At 37.4% G+C, this 21225-nt stretch overlaps 1 protein-coding gene across 1 annotated transcript; it reads right to left on the bottom strand.

Annotated features, from left to right (window-relative positions):
* Positions 1-1914: 1914 nt before the first annotated feature.
* On the bottom strand, positions 1915-19745 carry LOC139734957 (sodium-dependent multivitamin transporter-like). Its single transcript, XM_071645734.1, has 14 exons — positions 19413-19745; positions 18857-18922; positions 17261-17312; positions 16198-16265; positions 14301-14455; positions 13131-13271; positions 11931-12060; positions 9774-9862; positions 8892-9004; positions 7071-7225; positions 6232-6437; positions 4939-5045; positions 4086-4207; positions 1915-2019 (listed from the first exon to the last, which is right to left on the bottom strand). Exons 1-14 carry the CDS (start codon positions 19743-19745, stop codon positions 1915-1917), a joined length of 1842 nt encoding a protein of 613 aa, XP_071501835.1.
* Positions 19746-21225: the final 1480 nt, after the last annotated feature.

Genomic DNA, 21225 nt, shown 5'->3' with positions numbered 1-21225 from the left:
TAACGTACGGGGACGCCTTGCTGACGCACGGCGTCTGGTCGGGCTAGCTATGCATGTTGTTTCTTTCTCGCGTCATACCACTCCATAATATGTTTAAGCTGACTTTAATGCATACTGTAACCAAGTCTTTTTTTTTTAAAGGAACAGATTGATGAAGTATCTTCGACATTGGAAGTGCAATGAAGAGATTATGGGAATTCTGGGAATACAACATATAAATCGTTAGCAACTACATAATAAGGATAATGTAACCATAGATGAGACGAAGATGGCATTACTTCTTGAATCTTGCTTTGCTTTGTGCTAAAAATTACCAAACCAATATCAAAATATAGTCATATTCCTTTATTGTATGAAATAAGGTGATCTTTATCGCAGCATTATTCAGTATCGAAGAATCACTGCACAATCGTACTACTTTATTCAGATTCAGATTCAATCATTTATTGATCTATGGGAACATAGAAATTTTGTTTCCATTGACATTTTGTACAGCAATCATGACGATACAAACACATCTCACATCAAAGTTATCTATATCAATGACAGTTATAATGAACGTCTTGAACCTTTTTTTTAATAGATTAATCAACTAAAAATGTTCCTATGATTAATGTGCCTCCGCTGTGTAACATTAATTTTCAAAGAAGTTCACAGTACAACCTAACAACAACATATTACTTTTTCAGAGAAGCATAATTTAGACGACCACAGAATACGCACGCACTGTTTATTACTTAGCTCTGGAGACGTGGGGGGTATTTTCTTTCATTAGTTTGCCCTGCATTTTTTCACCGACCTTGTTCATTAATGGGTTTCTCTTCAGATGATCATAATATTGTTACTTTGCTCTGCAGACATGACGAATTGATTCTTTCAAAACTTTGCCCTGAGTTTGTTTTCATCACTGACTTTGTTCATTATTGGGTTTCCTCTTCAGAAGATTATTGTGGAGACATAATAGGTCTGTACATAGTGTCACAATCGCAAATCAATGCTCGGAATTTCTTCTCAAAGATTTACATTACAGAATTCCTGTCGTGAGATAAGTATTTATCATTATTTTGTTTTATCTATTTCATACTGAAGGGTTGGCCTCTTCAGTTTTGTAAAAAAAAAATGCTTTCCAAAGGCGCCCAGCAGTAATAACACACATCATTTTACATGAAAATACAAAATATAAAACAGTTTTAGGTAACAATGTACACAACAAACATCGAGAGTGGGTTAATGATAAATGAGTGTACGTAGTTGCATGTATATAGCACTGTTACAAATAAATTGACCCACTATAAAAGGGCTTTGCATCGTCTTTTTTTAATCCACAAAGGGATGTGTTACATGTTTGAACATTTACAGGGAGTGCATTAAACAAACTGGCTCCGATATATGCAAAAGAATTTCTTTTATATTCTGTCCTTGGGCGGGGAAGTTGAAGGGGGCATTTCAAAGAAAAACGTGTCCTATAATTTACAGTTCGTTTACATATCAATAATTCTGAATAAGTCGGTATAAGATTATTTTGTATTTTAAAGAACAAGAACACAAAATTTATGTATTTTTAAGTTACAGAACTGATTGCCATTTCAGCGTTATTAACAAGGAAGTTAGAGATGTACGATAATCGTTATACAAAATCATTTTAGCACATTAATCGCATGCGAAAGAGACTTTCAAAGAAGTTTGATTTTCATTCAGGGTCATCGTGTTAAAGCAGAGAGAGGAAAATGTCATTCCAGGCAATCTGAGGTTTCCGAAGGCATGCACATTACATGATTTTACCGACTTAAAAACTGTCTCGTAATTCATCCAATTTTACTGACATGAGTATTTTGTAATAATTGTGCCTATTCGTGTATCTAAACGGACTTATAAACACAGCGTCTTTTCACAACTTCCTGTCATAACAGGATATCATATTGAGGATGTGATCACAAATATGTCCCGAGTCTGACCATCTCCGTTTAAGTTCGAGCTCTTTGTCACGTCCGGCGTTTCTGTCCGGGCATCGCTCTTGGCCTGAAAATGACGTTAACAATGCAAACACAGATCAAAGAGATGATTATGCAATAAAACGACTGGAGCAACTCGTGCACCAATACCATTTTCGGTAAATGCCCGGATGTCCCCTTCGACGCTCCGCCACGGATTTAGAATTCCGGGGGATGCACATGCTGATGCAATGGAAAGCCTCATCTGATAATTTATTTGTTTCCCTGAATGACAATGCTATGTAACTTCAAGCAGATGTTATTTCATGTATTTTTTCTTTATAATTTATGATATCGTCGAATCCGTTCCAAATTGGTATTCATTTCAGTGACACAGTTGATGTCGTTCAAATGACAAGGAGGACCAAAATATTTCACAATCTATGTTATCTGTATTTTGTCCCTTTATCGGTGTCATTACTGAAGCTTTTCCTTCGGCAGTGCTCTCTGTCATTAATGAATATAATCATACCTTTTTTAGTGTATTTTACACCCTAAAAGGAAGACTGGCACTCATTTACCAGGGTATTGCAGACGTAACAGATCAACCATACGTTAGCTCAAGCTTCACTCTTATAACATCCGAGTCAGAACTGACCCGGAACTGGGTCCGTTGGGGTCACACACCGTTCCGGGTCAGAAATGACAAGAAATGGGGTCAGATATGTTCCATTCAGAGTCATAAATTGGGTAAGGGTGACCCCATTTGGGGTCTTCATGACCAAATTCCAAGTTATTTTTTACCCGGAACGGTGTATGACCCCAACGGACCCAGTTCCGGGTCATTTCTGACTCGGATGTTTTAAGAGTATTGTTGATGCAATAAGGTCGTGAAAATCATTATTGGAATTTCATTATCTCATGTTAGAAAAATGTGTAAATGGAATAATGATAATAATAATAACAATAATAATAATAATAATAATACAGGGTACTTATAATGCGCCAATTCCACATAACTAACGTGCTCAAGGCGCAGAATACAGTATAGTGCAGAACGCAGAACGTGCGCAAGGCGCGGAATAGCACAAGGACATGAAAAACAAATTGATATTAAAAAAAAACTTTTAACAAATGATTTGATCTCGCTCTTTTTAGCTCTTCAGAAATGATGAATACTATTTGCCTTCACATTATTTCATTAACAAGTCAAGGAAAGTGCAAAGGTCACAAAAATAAAATTTCGAGAAATTCTTGTTCTTCTTTGCCTCTTATCACTGTAGTAATTGTGACAACACAATGTTGTAGAATGAATTCATCGAGAACAGAAAGGACGGCACACTATTTATCAAAATTTAAAAGTGCAACATTGTAAATTGAAGCGAAAAGTGAATCATTAAAAATGTTGAATTAAAATGAAAAAGCGACAACAATAAAATGACCTAGCAATTAAAAGATTGTCCGATTACCTCAAGCTTTCTTTGAGTGTCTTACACCAATTTTTCTGCGTTAACCGAATCCATGTTTAGGGTAATTTTGATTCGCACTCTGCAAAGCTGATTTCATGCATGCTTATACGATTGCGTTATTTTTCTTGAAACAACAATCTGACAAACTCTTGGCTTTGGATAGTACAGTTGTATGGTTTAATCATTATGTTTTTGGAGAAAAAGACATGTTATGATTCTTTAATGTATCGATTCCTTGGGTTGACTGGCTGCAAAAAAAAAAGTTTTGTCCCAAGTAAATTGGAAAATGTGAATTTTAATGCATATTTCTATTTTAGGGAAGAGTATGGTAAAGCTGTTTTATTCCTTAAATTTGCAAACAGTCACACACACGAAAATATACTAAAACTTATCAATTGGTGACAGAATCAGGCAATTTGGTCTTAACAGATCTGTAACCACTTTCAGAGTCATACGCATCATTCTAGAAATTAAAATGCCTCAGAAAAGTTGCCAAGGAAACCAGTTATTTACAAAAATCGATGGATTAAGAACAAAGAACTCAAATGAAGAGCAACTTCAAAGAAAAACTACAAATGTTAATAAACAAAGATAACAAAAATATGCAGCACTACACTATTAAATGTGGTATCTGGTGTGGCATACAGGACTTGTCTTACATGATTGATCTTGTGATTAAACACACCTTTTCTTCGTAGAGCACATTGCAGTCCAACTTCCGGCGGCAGCCACTGGGTGCACAACAGCAGAGGGTACGGGAGACTCGGGACAGCAGGCGCGGATCAACATCCTTTGGGTCCGTGGCGCCTGAGCGGAGAAAGAAACCATAGACTACCACATTTCATTCTTCGGCTTCGACTTACAGATGAGCGAATTACTATAATATCTCCCGTGTCTTCCCGTAATTTTTACTTTTTTCTTATTTTGTGAGTAATTCACAAAATTTACAAGCTATGCTTCTCTTGTGAATTCCTCTTTTCCACATCAGAGTTACAAAATAAAATTGTATTGCATACTTGTCTATTCATATACAAACAAAATTGATATCATCATAATAATTGTATCCATGTTTTGTTGAAACTTATGTGATTCAAAGTTCCTTAAAATATAATGTACTAATGTATGCGTTATGTATATTGATTTGTATCACTTTATGTGGAAATAAAATCACTGAAACTGGATGGAGGTGAATTTCCGTGCTGGTCGGCAATTCGAGTGAATAGTTGTTTTTTTTTGTGATTTACCTTCAGCTCTTTTGTGTATTACTCTGGATATTTCTATCAGCTGTCTTTCCTCATCACTCTAAAATGTTTTATTACCTCCCTCGCATCTCAGTCCTTCCTTCTTTCTCTTTTTCCTACTTGTATTTCGATTTAATTTCTTTGTCTCGTATCAATGCGTTTTGAAAAGCCAGTATAAAGGGCTATAGGCCTATAAGTGTTTATAATCATTCTCAATGATCCGCCAACCAGGAATTCATCTCTCCGTGTGTAATGCTTACCGCCATTTTCTGAGCTGTAATCGCATAATATACCCACCAGTGAGGAAACTGAAGAGCAGGCCAACGAAGACGACGATGACGGCGCTGATAAGACCGTAGTACAAGTAAGACACGTGGTACAGGTCTGTGATGCTGTGACCTGAGCTACAAGGATCGGAAGGAGTTGGGAGCAACAGTTAAGATCCCTGACTACCAGTACATGTACTTCGTTTGTTATGATGACACAAACACTGACTCATAAGAAACATAACGGTATTCTCTTTTGCACGGTTTCAAGAAAATTTGCTTCATTTTTTCAAATAAAACTTGTTGGTGAGTACTGTTCCATGTATACAGGCGTATACTAAATCGTCTTATTCGTCTTCTGTCAATTCATCTCTATTTCTTTTTTTCGAACAGACAAGAGATAGACGTTGTTTATGGAGCGTCACCGAGCTCTTTTTGTCGTGGAAACAAGACCTCCCGAAATGTCCACCCATTTTGGGCGTAGAATCATTACGTTAATACACATTTGGACTGTAAATTGAACCAGTGCACCAACAATAACTACATCGCTGTAAGTAGCACTAGATCAGATCAGAACCAAACTACCGTATGACCCCCCCCCCGAAAAAAAAAACTACAACGGGACCTTCCACAATGATAACTTTGAAAATAGTACAGAAAACCCCATTCGATTTGATTCAGTGCATGAGGAATTTTGTAGAGCACGTCAGGAATCTCTTCCCTCCAAGTTCTGTCCATTGTGTTCACAGTCCAAGAGCATTCACGTGCTAAACTTGGAAGAATCAGACTCATGACATGCTTTACAACAAGCCACATTTCTCTGTGACCGCATAACCAAATTGAACGGGGTTTTCTGCAAAATAGAGCTAAGATGTTATATTTCAAGACCCTAAAGTAGTATTTAGATAGTTTAATCATATTGGGAGTTTTCAATGCGACAATCCGATTGTATTTTTTTTTGTTGGAAATACTGTATGACTGTTCATAGCGATGAATGAGGCAACGATTTTATTCGTTATACCATCACTTTCTTGGCGGTCGTTAACATAAAAACGTTGTCCTCTACCATCACATAGATTAAAACTGCAAAAGTTTATGCCTTGTTCAACTAAATACAATGCCGGCATGAAATGTACAAAGCAACTGAACAGGCATGAAGTTATCAGTTATTTTTGTTATCCTATATAATGCTTACTCTTATTCTATTCTCAAATAGGTCGAATGATGAATGAAGTAGGACTATATACATCCTTATCGACATTTTTTATTCCTGCCTACACATTATCAAGCGACTCTATAAATGCTCAATCTCTCAAAGACGTACTATGACGAACTACTGCCATGAGATGTTGTCATTAACTCATATGGATCAGTAGTTGTGGGGAGGGCACTAGTCGTGGTCACATTTTCCGCTGCCAGGCAGCCGTCAGTGGACACTGGAAGTTTCGGTTTGTCCGGTGGGTCCAAGAACGAGCCAACTCCTATCCAAAGAGCCATCCCTATTCCACAGAGTGATCCAACGATGGCACCCTAATTGGAAACCAAAAAGAAAAAAAACAACAACATATATATTCATGTAATACATGTATACTGTTGTTCGCATCGTTTGTGCGTGTGTGTGTGTGTGTGTGTGTGTGTGTGTATTTTAATATATTCTCTGCAAACGATGCGAACAAACTCTTAATCCAGCTCTAGGGAGACGTTGTGTAGACAATGGCATTAGAGATAAGCAATGTCAGCAGTAAAGCATGCAATTTAATGTGATATGATATACTTGAAAACATTAATCGAACAAAAACAAATGAATAACAAGAGAGTGTCATTATGTGCACTATTCAAGGGCTTTATATATATATATATATATATATATATATATATATATATTTGTATATACATATATATATATGTATATATATATATATATATATATATATATATATATATATATATGTATATACATATATATGTTTTTTTTTTTTGTCCGGATATTGTCATGATATGGATGTGATACTAATATTGCCGCCGCACACAGCACCATTTTGGAGGACACTAAGAAAGCAATTTGATTGATAGCTGGCAATGAACTCGTACACTGATTGCATTTCATTCAAACACCCATTTTTTTTAAACACGTGGAAGGCGCCCGCTATATCTATTATATACCTTTGAGTTGGCCCATGGGAAAAAGATACCGAGAGTGAATACGCCCAGCAGAGGACCCCCGATGAGGCCCATGAGCGTGATCGCAAGCTGGAGGACGGGCCCCATCTGTGAGGCGGCGAGCGCCAGGGCAACACAAAGTACTCCGTATGAGGTGGCTGCAACGTGAAAGCAGGTGGATACGTACAAGGTGTCACAAGAAAATCGATTTGCAACGTACATACATGATATTCAACACCAAAAAGAACAGAAGTATAATGGTGTGGTTTTCCTCTCTCTTGTGAAAGTGTGGGTGTGGATCAATAATTCCGTCTTTAATTTTGCCCCCATATGGAAACTGACGGCAATGAGTGCATGTTAGTATAAAATAGGAGCTCTGGAGCAGACGAGAGTATCTTTAATGGACTCTTGAGTAGACTGCACGCAGACGCCCTCACTGTTGAAACTTTAGAGGTGCTGTTTTTACTAGATTTAACTCATTGTAATTTAGAAGACGGCTTCAGAAGAATAGTGCGAATGTATTTTCTTCAATACTGCTGAATAACATATTATTTTTCTTATTTGGCACGAAATAAAGTAATCAGAAACCACAAAATAAAGGTACCTTGTGAAGTGTTTACAGTTAATTAGCCTGCTTTTCATTTCCTGTAACGGCCTTCTCTGTTTTTCTTTTCTCTTCTTTTTTTTTTCTTGTTTCTCTCTTATTCTCTTCTTCCTGCATACAGGCTTTTGTGACTTAGTATGAAGAAGTATATGTTTACTGTTGGCTAAATCATACGTCTTTGTCTTACGCCGAAGTAAATTTAGTTTGCTCGTATCTAAAAAACAAAAAAAAATTGCAGGAGAAAATAATTGTGTGGGTTGTAGAGAGCCTTTCTGTAACTGCACATAGAAAGCGACATTCTGACAACTAGATAGTAACTAAATTAATGTGCACTATAGTTTAGATATTAAACAAAAACATACACTTAGATGCACATATAGATGAAGTTCATCGAGATCAGTTTGAAGCTTTAAAGTGAAAACTTTACCAATCACCAGAAAAAAAACAACAACACAAAACTGAGAGTCGTTTTAAGATTATAAACTGAGACAACGTTATAAATGTTTATCATTCTGTACTAAAAAAGTTTGGAGCGTCACGTGCTTTCTTCAGTTTTCGGGTGACGTTCTTAATTCCGAAAAGCACAAATTCCCAGCATCTACATGTTCGTTAATCCGAAAGTGAAATGAGGTTTGTTATTCCGAAGGTTCGTCAATCCTAAAACGAAAAAAAAAAGAAGAGTGCTTTCAAAACAATCCGTCGGAGTTGTGAAAGATATTTCGTTTTCGGATTAACGGGTTAACGGGCCTATTTTCATTTTCGGATCAACGTACATTCGAGATGGCTTACTAGCATTTCTTTTTCGGATTATGGAACCTTTGAATAACGAACCTTCGGAATAATGTTTTGTAACCATGTTATTCATGAGAGTCTGGGAGCAACATACTTTTTGCAATCACTAAATAAACTGGTGGCATTTGTTTTTGTTTGGTTATTTTTTTTGTAAGAGTTGGTCGACTGCTATATAAACGATCTTTTAGTAAAATCAAAAATAACAATAGCATCGTAACACGTAATGTCTACAACAGTCAAGTTAGTCTGTGTTTCTCTATTGACATAATATTGTTCAAGCTCACTCTCTTCTCCGGCTAAGAGGCCATAGCGTAGTTATCATTCGTCCCTTTACTTCGGTTCATCAAACTTATCTTTCTTACTCTAAGGAAAAAAACTTTATGGCAAAGGAAGGCCTATTCATTTTACATGACATACGATCACTTTACCAATGATCTTTGATATCACCGTTTCACGTTTGTCCGTCATGTCCTTCACGATGACCTTCACGATGTCTTTGACAGTGACAGCAGCCACAGAATTGAGGCCCGACGAGACCGAACTGCAAACACACACATGATAACAAGGAGAATGAAGGAAAGGGTATTTGACAACGATGTTGAAATTTGCGATATCGGTAGTCAATTACACACATACTTTTTGAATGATACTTTTATTGGAATTCTAATTGATGTCACCATCGTTTTCACAATGAAACGAATACATTCGACTCATTCAAACAGTCAACTAAATCAACGTAATACATACACATCCACACACAAGCACGCACACACACACTAAAAAAAGAAATGTGATAATCATAATGATGCAGGGTGTGAGTAATAAACATATTAAACAAAGAAAAACATAAAAGCCAGCTACATACAGAATCGATGACACTTAAAATGAAACGCTTACTCCAGCAGCTTTGATATCAATACATGTAAATAATGCTGGAGCACAGTGGTATGCATGGGCATGATCTAGATGTGTGATGATAAAGTAAGTAAGTAATTAAAGTGATATAGGAATGTTTGAAATGGTTCCATTACATTTGCTCCTGCGACAGTCGCTCCCATCAATTATCTGCACGCTAAGCCAAACATAAAACCTACCTACAAACATGACCTCATCATTACCTAATCCTAATCCTCACATAAAAATAAACTTAAAACCCTATCATAATCTTAACCCTATAACGCTATAAATCCTTAGAGAAAACAAGACTGAAGCAATTGTCGCAGGAGCAAATGTGTCATCATTTGAAATGCAGTTTGACAAGCGTATAATTATAAGGAAAATTCTTAGGGAGTGATTGTTTTTTTTTATACCTCAGTGTTCCACTTAGAATGGCGCCCCCGAAAAGTCCAGACAGACCCGGTATGAAGCCAAGTTCATTCAGTACATAGTACGAGAGAAGCTGCAATGGGAAAGAAGTGGGAGAAAGTATAACGAAATAATCCTGTCAGATTAGAATTCCTGGAATTCCTGCCAGATATTGGGGGAAATGGCATGGAAGATCGACTGGAATGCAAGAAGAAAGCAGAGCTACGTCGTCATCAGAATATCCACTCATTTTTCTCGTTTCAACCTTTTTTCATCACTGTTTGCTGAGTTTTCACTTTAACTTTGAACCCCCTGCAGGACTTATACTCTTTTAGACTGACTTCTTTAACCTTTGGATTCCTCAGCCATACATGAAAGGAGACTATTATTGTGCTTTATATTTCGTTGACATCGGACTGCCCCACCTGCCTTTCAGATTGGAATGAACTGTAACATAAAAACAAACAAACAACACACACACATACACACACACACACACACACACATATATATATATGTATATATATATATATATATATATATATATATATATATTATATAGATAGATATATGTTCATATAAGTATGTGCCTATGTATTATTTATTCAACTTTACACCTACCTATTTGTTCATATGGACAGAAAGACATGTAGATTTGGAGAGACCACTTCTTGAGTAAAGGTTAGTGTTGATATGAATTATTGTCACTATCGTGACCACCTCAGCCACGTTGTGGGACTGGTCCAAGCCTCTTGTGTGTATTGTCCTTATTTCAACGAGTGTCTGTATACCTGTGTGCAGTGTGCGCATGTGCTCCTGTGTGCTTTCTAAACTTTCGTCTGAGCGTTCAATCAATTGAGTGGCCCACATCTCCTTAACGTGGGCTTCCCTCTTCCTCTAATAAAACGATTTTGAATACACAGTTTCACATACGTAGGTTATTATATCTTTGTATTAAATTTCTTTTGGGGACTATATCGAAAAATGTGATATTGGAAATAACGTTTGAGTTAAACCGAATTGAACTGAAAACCAGCAAGGGTACAGTGCCTCGTCAGCTGACCTATCGGAATCTCTAGTTGGAGTCACTTTCTTTCAAATTTTCGTTCGTGTTTCAACAGGGGGAGATTTCAAACTAAAAAAACAAAAACAAACAGAAATAAGGAATGAGAAGACCCTTCGAAAGCTGAATGTTCCCATACTTCCTCTCAGACGGACTTGGTTACCCCTTATTGGACATTCGATGATTCAAGTGGCACATGACAACAGCAGAGGAACAACAACGACAACAACAAAAACCAATAGTTAAATACGCTTTGTTAAGGCTTTTCTATGCGAATCTAAAGAAAAGTCAAGTACCTCCTTGTCTATCGAGATTCGAAAATGTCAACAAGGTTAGAATGTAGCTCCTGATATATCAAGTATGATAACTTATGCAGAAAATGAAAGAAACCCGATGACGTAAGCCGCATATCGGAGAAATACTCCGTCGTTTCGTACTTCAGAGGATTTAGGCAATTACAAGTCAAGGAGACGTCTCAGACTGTACACATGATTCTTTAGAAATCAGGGGCGGATCCACGAATTCCGAAAGAGGGGGGGGGGGGGCGAAATATTTCTGCTGCCACTTCCTGGTTTCATCGACTGACGAGTAAAAAATACACAAAACAAAACAAAACAAAACAAAAAACCGCTTCCGCGCTCAATCAAATGCTAATGGGGGCGCCCGCGCCCCTTTCATTTTTTCTTTTTCTTTTTCTTTTTGTTTTACCCCCCCCCCCCCCAAAAAAAAAAAAAAAAAAAAGAAGATAAATAGGGAGGGGCCGCCCCCGGGGTGCCCCCCTCTGGATCCGCTTATGAAAACTTCAAAAGAAAGTTTAAGTACCTTCTGTTTTTATTATAGTCTATCGGGATTCGAAAATGTCAAGAGAGTTAGAATGTATATCCCTTGAAATATCAAGTATGATGATTCATGTAGAAAATATAAAACATAAACACTCCATCATTCTGTACGGAAGAGAATGTACGCAATAACAAGTCAAGGTGACGTCTCAGACTGTAAACAATGATCTATGAAGCCAGTACCTATCTCTTCAAAGACCTACAAAAAAGCAGCAAGACATAAGAATATCTTAATTTCGTATTTTTTTACTGAATATTACCTGGTCAGAGGATGTGACATACCCGGCTTCTAGAGGGTCGCAGTCGGCATAGAAGGCGTAAATCACGAGGCCACAAAATAAGGAGAGTGACGAAAACAACATGTAGAGGGGGATTCCTACCAGCGAAGTTCTAGAAAATATTTAGAAGATAGAAGATGTCTAGCAAAAACAAACTTGTTCGTAATTAAGGAAAACTTGAGCAAATAGGCAGTAAAATAATGGAATAGTGCACTAGTTGCTGTAGATTTATATTGAATGTAATCTCATTGAACTGACTTGAAGTGAAGTCATTTCTCATATTTCATGACAAAAACCAAAAGCGATGCATATCACAGGACAGAAACAATATCAAAGTCATCAGATTACATTAAAAAAAAGATAGAAACGTACAGCTACAAAATATAAATGCGATGAAAGAGCAAATAGACAATACAAGTTTAGTTTATATCTTTAAGTAAATGTAGGAACGATTAGGCTTGAATCCATTACGAATAAGAATGTGAAATATAATGGAACCCGTAAACAACAACAACAACAACAACAGAAAAAAAGCAATGCTTGCTTTGACTACTCGGTTCTTAAAGTTGAATGCGTTTCATAGAGCACAATATAGATTGCAAAATTACATGAGACAAAAGATACTATATATCTGCTTATATCAATAATGAACAACAAAAATTAAAGACGGAAAAGGAAAGAAAGGTGAAAGTATAACGTACCATGTTCACATCACTTAAAAAAAATGTTCCTTACACTCAGGAGTGAAAAATAAAATTGTATAGAACAAAATAAAACTATCTCAATCTCCCAATAATGAAATATACATAAAATATATATGAAATGTATAAAGATGAAAATATATCATTGTTGCTCAATATTGAGTGACAGATTGTATTTATATTTTCTACCTTTTAATTTTCTTGGAGGCTCATTTTGTGGTTTAAAACAGAACGTAAAATGTGTCAGAATAGAAAGCGCACGCACGTATATACACGCGTAGAAAAAGCCCAGTAATGGAAAGAGTGATGAAAGCATGACATTTTCTTGAACTTATAACTGGATTGTATTTCGTACCATGGTTATATCGAATGATTCACTAGCACTTCTTTGATATCAGTATAAAAAGAAGAGCATGTAATGGGGAGAAATGAAGGATCCCCACTTTCAAGAGAGAGGAAGAAAGGAAGAATAAAACCTCACGATTTAGCTGTCTTCAGAGATGAACAGCTGAGGTAACGCTGTATGGACACTTGGTTGACCGCAAAGACTGAAAGCCAGGTGAAATTTCCACCAATCAGCAGTGACCACACTGTGTGCCTGACGGTCGGGTCGACGCGGATGCTGACGCAAGAGAAAGTGTATATAGGATGTAGAAGTGATGCGTGGCAAAAGTCTACAAGGACTCATGGTTTGCAAATAAAACCAAAACATAGTTCTCATAAGGGTCTCAAAATAATATCTTCCGCCATTTGGAAGTCGCCTACAATACATTACATCGAATGGGTCTACCAAGAAACTTGTCTGGCTGACGCGATTTGCAAGGGTAATGAGTTGTTTTGAAGTAGACCTTTTTTTAAAAATCAAAAGAGTAGGTTGCATAATTTCGATCGTAAGCATAAGACTTTTTATTCCTGAAGTGCCCTCCCCATGAATAGGTAAAACGTTGGTGATGATCAATCGTGATGCCATTGTAATCGAATTTTCCAACAAGCTGCATGTGATTCGATTTTTATAGCAAGGAAGATCGGTGGATACTGTTGTGTCCCGATTTGACGATTATTGATAATCTATTATAAAGAAATAAGTATACAACCACGATCGGGCTCTTTTAAGACTGTAGTTCTTCCTGCGAACGTTTTGGATGATATTTCGCAATTTTCGTCACTACCAAACTGAAAATGTATTACTTTAACGTTCTTTGACACATCGTCTGCATAATTGTACATTAAAGTGTAAAATTCGACATTTTGACAGGCGCACATGAACTGTGTTTTCCCTTTAGCTTTCATTAGACACAAACAATTGCAAAATATCATTGCAAATTTAGTGTCAAGTGTAGCGTTCTCTATACCTGGAGAATAGGTAAAATGTGACTCCATTCTCTCTTAATCACGTGTTTCTCCGTAGGTGTGTATATCTTGCCTGCAAGACAACGGTAATATAGCTGTAGTCTGTAGATATCTAATTAATACGGTCAAACCTGCCGAAAAAAAAAAACACACAACCCTCACACCCCCCCCCCCCCCAATGAAAGCCATTTCAAAGACTCTGTCTATAGTGGCCACCTGCTTATAACGGCAACTTTTTTCGGCTCAACTGGGTGGCCGCTATTGACAGATCGACTGCATGTACTTGAAAGTCTTTTCTTACTCATCGAAGACGATTCGTCCTCCCTTCTCGTTGATCGCCCAGATCGTCGAGAACCCTGCTTTCTTCACGACGCCGTAGATGGCTACGACTAGGAGACAGCCGATCATGACCACAGCCTGGAAGACGTCGGTCCAGATGACTGCCTTGATGCCACCCTTGGGGAGAATCAAGTGTTGGATATTGATCAGCGGCATGATACCTGGTGACAGTAATCGACCCCCCCCCCCTTCCTTCTACTTTAAAGACTGTTACATTGTAGCGCTGAAACATTAAACGGGGATCATCTGACAGTAAACCCATCTATTTCATTACCATTGTCAACGCCCTATACAGAACATTCGCTTTATGACGGAAAAAAACCCTAAAATTGTTTGAACTTGAAGGTAAGAAGACTAAAAAGACAATCACTTTTTTTTTTTTGCTATGTTGTATTGGAATGAATTAGAACATTGAATTTTAGTTCTGAACACACAAAAAAAGAAGTTTGAGTCCTTTGAGTTTTAGTTCTACATGTATAGATGCTGATTTATAAGAATCAAATCTATTTCATCTTTTTTGGGGGGAGGGGGGTGGAATTACATAAAAATGAGCAGAGATTGAATGTATTATTTACACACAGTCAATTAGTTTGGGAAATTTTGGTATATTATGTGAATTAACATAATAGCGACTGGATAAATGAAAATGTTCAATTCTGTCCTCTTCATTTTTTTTTTTTTTTGAGGGGCTGTCGAATAAAGTTTGTTTTCATACACATCATTTATTTATTGTTTGTTGTGTCGTTTGATTATTTGGATAACATGTTTTTATGATGGTTGTCAGGTACGATTTACAACCCCTTCAGAATTAAAAACCCACTCACATTATACACCTGAGGCCATCTCCCTAGTAAAGCTTTGCGTATACAAAGATGTTCCCTTGCACCATGCGTTATAAATATCTCTCTTAAACTTTACGTTAAGTGTAATATCTACTCTTTGTGTACATTTAATATGATCTTGCATTTTTCTTTACATTTTCCTACATTGTATATGTTCGAACGTATGTATCAATGTATCACTTAATGTAGCCCCTACATCAATTTAGATAGAGACCCTAATCATTATCTGCACTTGATAGAATTCTGTAACGTTATAATTTGATAAAGATAAACAGAAAAGAACTAGCTTGAACCGAAGTTGGAAATGGGTGGTATACAGAATTCAAAGAAGTATAATTTACAATTTCATAATAGGACGTGGATTTCACTAAAAAGACTTGTTGTGTACTACGTGGTTATTCATTTTAGACTGTGCCATAGTGATTGTGAATGGTGGTAACATAACATCACCGCAATTTTCTTATCACTCTAATTAGCGATGAGTGTTCGTATGAAGATCCATATACACTATACATGAAGAGAAAAACATGTAATTTTACATACACTGTATTATGACTTGCCGAAATTCGAACGTTAGCACCATCCAAGTTCTCAATTTAAGGCTTTTGCGGAAACAAAATCAGTTCAGAAGGGGAACAATGTTCATTTCTTTTCTAAATGCCTGACCTTATGCAAGATAAATGTATATGGGCTTTTCGTTTTTGCTTATCACAAAACAATGATAGTGGAGCGTGACATTCAAACAAAATATGGCAGTTTATACGGCAGTTTATTTGAGCTGTTTATGACTGTATTTGTTTTCCTGATACACCCCATGAAATATTATGTCGATTGTTTCAATAATGACCTACAGCAGGGAATAGCATTTCTATGTGATATGGCAAGCAAATAGTTCCAGAACATGGCACATGTGCATACAAGTATCAGTACAGTGGACTTTCCACAGGTCATTGCTCATAGTTTCGTGTGATCAGATCGAATGATTGCAATAAAAAAACCAACTATAGTCACACTCACTAAGGCTGTGTAGAAGGTACATAAAGCACCGATGAGGAGAACTATTAGCCACCAGTCCATACCAGTCACTGCAGATATTAAAGGGATCGGTCGTGAGAATATCATATCACAAAACAGAGCAGTTGCTTGTCAAGACGTGTTCAGAAAGACATCTAAACAATTGGATAGGGATGACAGCTAAACATTAAGGAACAGAATGAAAGCTATGATCGTTGATCGTGATATCCTTTATTCGTTTGTTTTACTACGATATTTCTTTTAAACTGATAATGCAGTCTATAGATGATAGGCCAATTAGAACGGGTGCACCGACACCCACGAGTCATACAGCTCACAAGTCATACAGCCAATGTGTTATACAGCCCACGAGTCTTACAGTCCATTAGTTCGACATTAAGCTAACAAGGCCAACGAGACCCGTGTTATATCTGTCGAACTCGTGGACTGTTTTTACCTAGTGTCGAACTCATGGGCTGTATGAATCGTGAGCCGTATGACTCATGGACCTGTTTTCACGTCGAACTCGTGGGCTGTATGACTCGAGGGTGTCGGTGTAGTGGGATGACCTCACAAGAACAACAGTGCAACTTCGAACTCGTAAGATTTATGGCGTTACATAAGTAGGCCTAACAACACGACTTGTTAATTCTGTAGACATTGAATGGTACACTAGATTTCACAGCTGAAACCTACTTATGATATTGATTGTGGTTTTCTTAGTAGAAGACATAGTTCAATTGCACAACTTCATAGAGAGTGTTTTAAGAGAGATTTGCTGCGTGGATTCTGAAGTTTGACGCCGTTTTTTTTTCGAGAAATATCATATTCATAGTATTTCAGTTTCGACCAACTAACAACAAAGAAAACAGTTTTGCCAAACCAACCAAAGATATTCCCCTTGAGCTTCACCATTTTTTCCACTTTTCTTTTCCACGCACTTGATTTAAACTTGACCTCCAGTATTGTTAATTTATCCAGACTTCCTTAGCACGCACTGTAAATCCAGCATACTTTATGATTCATCAATAATGTAGTCTTTGTATTCTCAAGTGATCCTTCTTACCTGCACTTGTTGCTAATGATGGTGTGTAGAGCACAACTGACATGTACATCACCTTCACAAGATAAACGAAGTAAACTCACAGTTACCTCCGCGAAGTCATCGATTTCTTCTTTTTTCTTTCATTTTATGCCAATTTTGTTTATTCTTAAAAGCTATGGGGCTTTCGTTGTATCATAGAATGGGAGAATAGAATGAATGCGCCATGAAATATGTGTGCGTGAATTGTGAACTTTTTTTTTGGATGAATACTTCAGTTTTTCTATACATCGACAGTATGATCGGTGACACCAAGCTACGGTAGAGTTGCGACATTTAGAATAGTCTGCTCGATAATTTGCTTGTATGGGTGCCAGAAATATAGTGTACATTATTATAATAATAACAAGAGATGCCATGAGTTTTATTTTCATCTCCTTCTACACTACACTGAGCCATTAATTTTGATTGCGTATTTCACTACGGCATTACGTTAGTTCTTGATCTACATGAGTGTGTTCTACCCCATGAGCAACAAAGCTGGGGTTCTGTTATAGGATTCCAATAAAAAAGTGAAAAGAATGTTTAGGTATTCTACGGGCATACATTATCACACATACAACACGCATACAAATGAAGAAATTTCGACATACTACTGCCGATAGTTGCGACAAATCAAAGATATCGAATCGATGTTAATTGGTTTTGAAAGGAAAAAAAAAACTTTTCAAAAATGAACCTTCAGTTATGTAGGGCCTGCAAAGCCTATATTCGATTTTTATATCATGATCATATATGAAAGAAGAACTTCAAAATGATGTGGTATTTATCTAACATCATCATTATTTACTCGAAGCTGTAAAAACACTTCAACGTTCTATAAAAGCCTCGGAAATGTTTGCATCCGAACTTGGCAGACTTAGTACTTAGTATGTTTTATGATTGAGTGAAGAATAATCTGTGATCTTTGGGCTACAAGTATAAGCCTACATCGGACAAAGGCTAGCTCAAACTGTCAAAGTGTGATAACGATTTCGAACTTTCAAACCCAACACTTCTTACATAAAGCGATCCATTGCGTTGTTAGTTCTATACAATTTGCAGCATGCCGAAAATGAAAATGAAAGGCCATAAATTGACAGATTACTTTGTTTCAAAATCCTTCGATTACCTGATATATAGAGTTGTTGCATGGTTTTTTATTTCTTTTCTTCTTTATCTCACTTAGATAATTAATCCTGTTTACAGGGGGTAAAGATGGTGCTTTTAGAGTATACCTCCATAGGTACTAATAACATGTAATCATTGCTGATTTCGTGTTGTTTTTACTTATCATAATTTTGCTAGCCTTGTCCGAGGAATCAGGAGATTACTAGTAAATAAGCATGTAATATCTCTTTCCTTTTTCACGCACAATCTATAAGTGACGGGAATAATGCTTCCAACACGAGCAGATATGTTGTTTTAAGTCTAAAAAGAAATCATATATACATCTATATATATAATATATATGTATATATATGTGTATATATATATTATTATTATTATCATACTTACATATATCATAATAAGTATCAAAGAGAGAAAGAGATTAGGGAGAGAAAAAAAAAGATAGCTTACCATGTAGACTAGGAAAAGGGTTAACCCAATGACTCGTACAGTCCAATTGAATCTCATCTCCAGATACTGATGAAAAATTAAGTAGATAAATCTGAGACTGTGTCTTTTTCCTTTTCTTGTTTCTACACATCTCACCATTTCGAGTGTTATATCTTTTGTAGAATAATCTGACTACAAATTCAAAGGCGCCCTTTATTAGAAATTATACGATGTAGTAGTCAAAGCAGATACATTTTCACTTGACAAGTTATACTGTATTTTATTTTACCTTTATATTATACAATTGTTCTTATTAATTCTATACGTAAAAGAAATACTAGCATTTAAACGTATATCATTTTTAATGAGATGCTTGCGATATACTTGTCGATTCATGTAGAAGTTGTCTGTGTTGTTTATGACATAATTATGACATTCTTCTTTTCTTCTGCAATGCGTAGCTCGAAGAAAATACTGTGAAACACGTACAGAAATTGCAAGTTAATAGCATGACAAAAACAAACAAACAAACAAGAAAACATGAACAAAACAAAACGGACAAAAAACAGACACTCACTGCATAAATAGAGCTGAGCTTTAAGTTGTAGAAGAGTGGGACATAAATGTGTGCGGTAATGAGCATGGTTATTGGAAAGATGAGCACGGAGTAGCAGTACATGGTCCCAAAGGAGTATGTCTCGGCTGGATTTCCCAGGATGGCGATCGCCGAAATCCAGCTGGCAAGCAGCGAGAAACCGACGGGCACCGGGTTCATCTTACGATCGGCTACGAAGAATTCCTCCGTCGTCGACTGCTTGCCTCCCGTGAGCGCGTGGTAAAGGCCGATGACGGCGGATAGAACGAGAACGAGCGCGAAAACAACATAATCGAAAACTGATAGCGTGGCCATCGTGAACGGAAGAAAATCTGATTTCGGGAGATATTCAATGCTGGCCTCTAGTTTGCTCCGAGTACCACCTGTACAAACACTGCATTGTCAACGAGATAGGACCAATACCATAGCCTACAGTGGCGGATACGGGGGGGGGGGGGGGTCACCGGGGGCGCGCCCTCCTTTAAAGTATAAGAAGTAAAAATAAAAATTGAAATGGGCGTGTGCGCACCCCCTTTGATTTTGTCCACCAGAAAATAATATTGCTTGTCAGCTGATTAAACCCGGAAGTGGGGCACAAGAAATATTTTTCCGCCCCCTCCCCTTTATGGAATTCCTGGATCCGCCCCTGGCAGGTCATAGTAACTATGTCACTCTGCATTAAGGGGGCGTGTGACGTTTTGATTCAGGACGGTACGTGTTGCTGTAAGCTGGCGTCTGGAGGCCAACGTCACGTGGACAGACTTCAGGCACGCCCGAAGCAGTTTGGGGGGTTACGTTCCGTTATTCCGAAGATTCGTTATTCCGAAGGTTCGCTAATCCGAATGTGAGCCGAGGTTCGTTACTCTGAAGGTTCGTTCATCCGAAAAAGAAGTAAAAAGACAATCGCTTTTCCCAAAGTTCGTTTATCCGAAAACGCAATAAGGTTCGTCATTCCGAAGGTTTGTTAGTGCGAATCCCTTTCCACATCCGGACTAACGAACATTATTACATGTATAATCAGGTTTATTTCGGACTGTTGAACCTTCGGAATAACGAACCTCATTTCATTTTCTGACTAAGAATCCTTCGGAATAACCCCATAAACGTTTGGATTGGCAAACCCTATTTTCATTTCGGAAAAACGAACACCCATAGGTACAAGGAAATTAAAGCGTTTCGGAATAACGAACATCACCCTTTTGGAATGGGGTGGGGTGGGGGCTGGGGGGGGGGGGGGGGGGGGGCTCATGATTCCCCCCCCCCCCCCCCCCGTCCCCCCAGTAGGGGCTCATACAATGTTATTCCACACTCACCCCTAGACCATACCCAGGTTAAATACACAACATTCATACACCCACACATTCATACATAACACACACAGGTATAATGCAATGTATTTAATTCAAAGCTATATCACACCAATTGGAACTTTTTTTTTCCCGTATAGCTGTTCATCTAGTGAATCAAAATTAATTGAACTACACAGCTGTTGCTTAGACCCATTCATGATTTGCATTCGAAAACATTTATTCTTAATTTCCCTTTCATCCAGTAACAAATAACGAGTGATGACATTATGTGTAAATACAATGTATTGTTTCCCAACCAACCACGGCAACACTGTATGAATTGCTTTGGTATCTTTCCTGTCCATGAAATTTGAGACAAAAGACTTCATGAGACCTCCAAGAAGTCTAAATACGACAAAGAATTATTCAACCTGATTCTCAAGAACGTCGTACTAAGCAGGTTCCTGCTCCGTGTTGTTCTGTTCGTAATGCAGCGGGCTATTTGC

The sequence above is a fragment of the Diadema antillarum genome, unplaced genomic scaffold (genome assembly GCF_040938485.1).
Source record: "Diadema antillarum isolate AM-2024a unplaced genomic scaffold, OU_Dant_1.0 seq00000555_RagTag, whole genome shotgun sequence".
Classification (NCBI taxonomy): Eukaryota; Metazoa; Echinodermata; class Echinoidea; order Diadematoida; family Diadematidae; genus Diadema; species Diadema antillarum.
This window is presented reverse-complemented; position numbering and strand designations above follow the sequence as displayed.

Coding starts and splice junctions, on each gene's coding strand:
- LOC139734957 (XM_071645734.1), bottom strand. CDS start 19,745: ATGGCCACGCTATCAGTTTTCGATTATGTTGTTTTCGCGCTCGTTCTC. Junction 14,456..16,197: donor GTACCTTCTACACAGCCTTA/GTGAGTGTGACT, acceptor ATTCTCCCCAAG/GGTGGCATCAAGGCAGTCAT. Junction 9,005..9,773: donor ATTCTAAGTGGAACACTGAG/GTATAAAAAAAA, acceptor GTGTGTTTGCAG/TTCGGTCTCGTCGGGCCTCA.